A 4,106-nucleotide genomic window follows, 5' to 3' on the forward strand; every position below is an offset into this window, starting at 1 on the left:
GAGTGAGAGTGAGCTGGGGGCCGGGCCTTCTGGGGGCACAGGAAGAAGAGGAGGTGCGTGGGGAAAGCAGAGACACCAAACCTCGCCTTTAAAGTGAGCCCCGGGGCCACAGGAGCCTTTTGCAGTTTGCAAAGCCCTAGCATTGGGCAATTGTGGTTTCCTCCGGAGCGGAGGAACTCGGGCTTGCCGGCCCCGTCCCTGGGCTTCTGGGCCTCAGCTGCTCTGGCATGGAGAGCGTGGTACAGCCTTCAGTGTTTGTGGTGGACGGACAGACGGACATCCCATTCAGGCGACTGGGACAGAACCGCAGGAGACAGCGCTGCGGCATTGCCCAAGTCAACCTGGCCCTGATGTTGCTGCTGGGTGCTGGGCTGGCTACGCAGGGCTGGTTCCTACTGAAGCTGCATCAGCGTGTTGGGGACATAGCTCGCCTGCCCGTAAGTAGGGCTTGGGGGACCAGTGTCTGTCTCTTTATGGCTGTGTATGCGTGCCAGGCAGAGACTAGACCCCAGGGCTTCGGAACCTGTCTTTTCATCTGTATGTGGGGATCTGATAGAGGGATATGAGTGTGCTGTGCCCAGCAGCTTCCCTGGGATTCACCTACATGGCTATTGTTACCAACCAGACCCTTGTCCTCATCACTGGCTTCATGGTTATCCTGGTTCACTCTCGGATGGTGATAGGCTGGCTCTCTGTCCCTTTCAGACAAGCCATGGGTGTATGTGTCTGTGTGCCACACCTGGTCACTCATGTAAACAATGTTTCTGCCGTCTTGTCCTTTGTTTACTTGCTACTTTTTTTTAATTACCTTCACTTACTTAGTGTGTGGATGTGAGTGGGTGTGTTTGTGTGGCAGCATGTATGTGGGGACCTTTGTGGAGTCAGTTCTGTGTCTCCCTTTTGTGGGTGATGGGGATTGAACTCAGGTAGCCAGGCTGGGCAGCAAGCACTTTTACCCCATGAGCCCTCTCACTGGCCTTCAAATGATTTTTTTTTTAAAGATATGTGAATATTCTAAAAACCTTAAAAACAATTCTGAAACACTTCTAGTCTCAAGTGTTTCAGACACTCAACTTTCACGAGATCTCGGCTGGATTCTGTGGCACACACATATCATCCCAGCTCTTGCGAGGGAGAGGCAGAAGGCTCGAGGATTTCAAGGTCATCCTAGGCTGCTTAGCTAGTTTAAGGCCAGCCTGGACTACATGACAGCCTATCTTGGAAACAAAACAGATCTGATTAGGTGTGTGTGTGTGTTGTGTGCACATGCGGCCCTATATAAGTGCCCATGGGTGGTGTCTGTGACCATGGCTAGACAGTGTGCCTGTGTGACTCTGGGTGTGCCCTTGTCCTCACCAAGCACCCTGTCTGCATTTCAGGATACAGACACAGACTCCTGGGAGAAGCTGACACAAGGTGAGTTTGAACCCCAGGTAGAATGGCTCCCACTCTTCACCCCCACACCCTGGGATCACCCAATGTGACTTTACAGAGCCCCAAAGGTGTCCTCCCCCAGGACTGAAGAAGCATAAGTCTGGGTCACTCCGGAAGGGGCAGAACCTGACACCTACAGGTGGCCACAATGACCCTGTGTTTCTCTAACCTCTGACTCTCTTCCCCAGAGCGGAGGTCTCACAAGGCCAACCCAGCAGCACATCTCACAGGTGAGGGGACCCTGGGTCTTCCCATGGGGCAGGGGCTTGGGGTGTCTCGGGAGACACAGGTCTTCAGAATAAGTCAGAGCCACTATTTATACATTCATTCAGTGTGGTTCTTTTTAACATTTGCTTCTTTTTATTTATTTATTTATTCATTTATTTATTTATTATTGCTCACACACATGCACATGCCACAGTGTGGAGGCCAGAGGATCACTCTCGGGACATTCCTTCTTTCTGCCTTGTGGCCTCCAGGGATTGACCTGCAGTCATCAGGCGTGGCTCCTGATACCTTTGCTCTCTGAGCCATCTTGCTGGTCTGGTTCATTCGATGTTTACTGACAAGTGACCCAGAAAGCACAGCCCCTGAGGGCTAGTTAAAGTCACCCTTCTACCTGCTAGTCTTGGCACTTTCCCAAGGTCCCAGGGGATGCTGGGACACAGACCTATCACACCCTGTATTTTTTTAGACAGGGTTTCTCTATGTAGCCTGGCCTGTCTTGGAACTCACTCTGCAGACCAGGCTGGCCTTGAACTCACAGAGATCCACCTGCCTCTGCCTCCTGAGTGCTGGGATTAAAGGTGTGTGCCACCACATCCAGCTGTGTATACTATAATTTTTCTTGTGCTACCATACCATAGACAGCTTGATTTTTTATCCGACACAGTAAGAAATTATTCAGAATAGGCACAAAATATGCTATAAGCAAAAACTATTTAAAACGTGAAAGGGAGATGGCGATGGCTCAGTGCCCAAAGTGCTCCCACACAAGTGTGAGTCTAAATCCCAGCACCCCACTCCTGTGACACCAATGGAGGCAAAGACAGGAAGGTCCCTGGGACTCGCTGGCCAGCAGCCTCGACAAACAGGGGATCCTGGTTCCAGGTTCACTGAGAGACTCTGCCTCAAAGATAAGATGGCCAGAAACTGAAGCTGAGAAAGTTGCCTGGTGTTGACTTCTGAACACACACACACACACACACACACACACACACACACACACACTCACACACACACACACTCACACACAGACACAATCACAAACACACACACAAGACATACACTCACACACAGAGACACACTCACATACTCACACACACTCACACAGACACACACTCAACACACACTCACACAGAAACACACTCGCACACTCACATACACAGACACACAGAGACACACACTCACACACACACACTCACACACTCACACACTCATACACTCATACACTCACACACACTTTTTGAGACAGGACCTCATGTAGCCTACACTGGCCTTGACCTGCTCATGGAGCTGAGGATGACCTTGAACTCCTGGTCTTCCTGTCTCCACCTCTCTGGGATGACTCCCACATCTGGTTTACTCTGCACTGGGGATGGAGCCCAGGGCTTCCTGCATGCTGGGCAAGTGTTCTGCCTCCTGAGCCCCACCTCATTTTTAAATGTTGACACTTCCCTAGGAAACTCAAGTACCCTGTGCCTTGGTTTCCTCTTTGGTATTCAATTGGCTTTGCTCGTCTCTGTGTCAGTTTCTCCCTCTGCAGGAGGAGGTGGGAATGAAATGAGTTAGGATGTATTATAACCAAATAACTTTGCTCCCCTGCACCTCAGTTTCCCCCATCTGCAAGATGGGAATGGACTGAGTCAGGCCAGACAAGCAACCTACTATGACAGCAAGAGAGAGGCACCGTAACTACTGTAAGGTCACTCAGAAAGGATGGGCACAATACTAACTGTGCTGCTGACCAGTTCTCTCTTTCTCCCTCCCTCCCAGGGGCCAACGCCAGCTTGATAGGCAAGGGTGGACCTCTGCTATGGGAGACTCAACTTGGCCTGGCCTTCTTGAGGGGCCTAGAGTATCACAATGGGGCCCTGGTGACTACGGAAGCCGGATACTACTATGTGTACTCAAAAGTGCAGTTGAGCGGTGTGGGCTGCCCCCAGGGCCTGGCCAATGGCCTCCCCATCACCCACGGACTGTATAAGCGCACATCCCGCTACCCCAAGGAGCTAGAACTGCTGGTCAGCCGGCGGTCACCCTGCGGCCGAGCCAACAGCTCCCGGGTCTGGTGGGACAGCAGCTTCCTGGGTGGAGTGGTACATCTGGAGGCCGGGGAGGAGGTTGTGGTCCGTGTGCCTGGGGACCGTCTGGTCAGACCCCGAGATGGCACCAGGTCCTACTTCGGAGCATTCATGATCTGAAGGCTACAGTGACAATGGATTGCAAGGAGGGACCTCTCCGGGACAGACCTCAAAGCCAGCAAGCAGGGATCTTGAAGTTCCTCTTAAGGACCCCCACATTCTCCAGGTGGAATGTTCAGGGACCATGTTGACTGTTGACCTATCTTGGGAAATCTTCAAATTGGAGACTTGGGGTGTGGAGCCCAGGAACGTGGGGTCAGCCCATTTGCCTGATATTCAGGAAAAAAGAATAAAGCCGAGATATTTATG

At 51.8% G+C, this 4,106-nt stretch overlaps 1 protein-coding gene across 1 annotated transcript; it reads left to right on the plus strand.

Moving 5' to 3' along the window:
* The first annotated feature begins 227 nt into the window (after nucleotides 1-227).
* Nucleotides 228-3,857, plus strand: Tnfsf14 (TNF superfamily member 14). The gene is made up of 4 exons (XM_027416791.2): nucleotides 228-437; nucleotides 1,380-1,416; nucleotides 1,623-1,664; nucleotides 3,430-3,857. Exons 1-4 carry the CDS (start codon nucleotides 228-230, stop codon nucleotides 3,855-3,857), a joined length of 717 nt encoding a protein of 238 aa, XP_027272592.1.
* Nucleotides 3,858-4,106: the final 249 nt, after the last annotated feature.

This window comes from Cricetulus griseus, chromosome 5 (assembly GCF_003668045.3).
Source record: "Cricetulus griseus strain 17A/GY chromosome 5, alternate assembly CriGri-PICRH-1.0, whole genome shotgun sequence".
Classification (NCBI taxonomy): Eukaryota; Metazoa; Chordata; class Mammalia; order Rodentia; family Cricetidae; genus Cricetulus; species Cricetulus griseus.

Bases quoted from the DNA above. Each gene is read 5' to 3' on its own strand.
- Tnfsf14 (XM_027416791.2), top strand. From the start codon at position 228: ATGGAGAGCGTGGTACAGCCTTCAGTGTTTGTGGTGGACGGACAGACG. The intron at 1,417-1,622 runs GTGAGTTTGAAC...TCTCTTCCCCAG, and splicing joins CTGGGAGAAGCTGACACAAG to AGCGGAGGTCTCACAAGGCC. The intron at 1,665-3,429 runs GTGAGGGGACCC...CCTCCCTCCCAG, and splicing joins CCCAGCAGCACATCTCACAG to GGGCCAACGCCAGCTTGATA.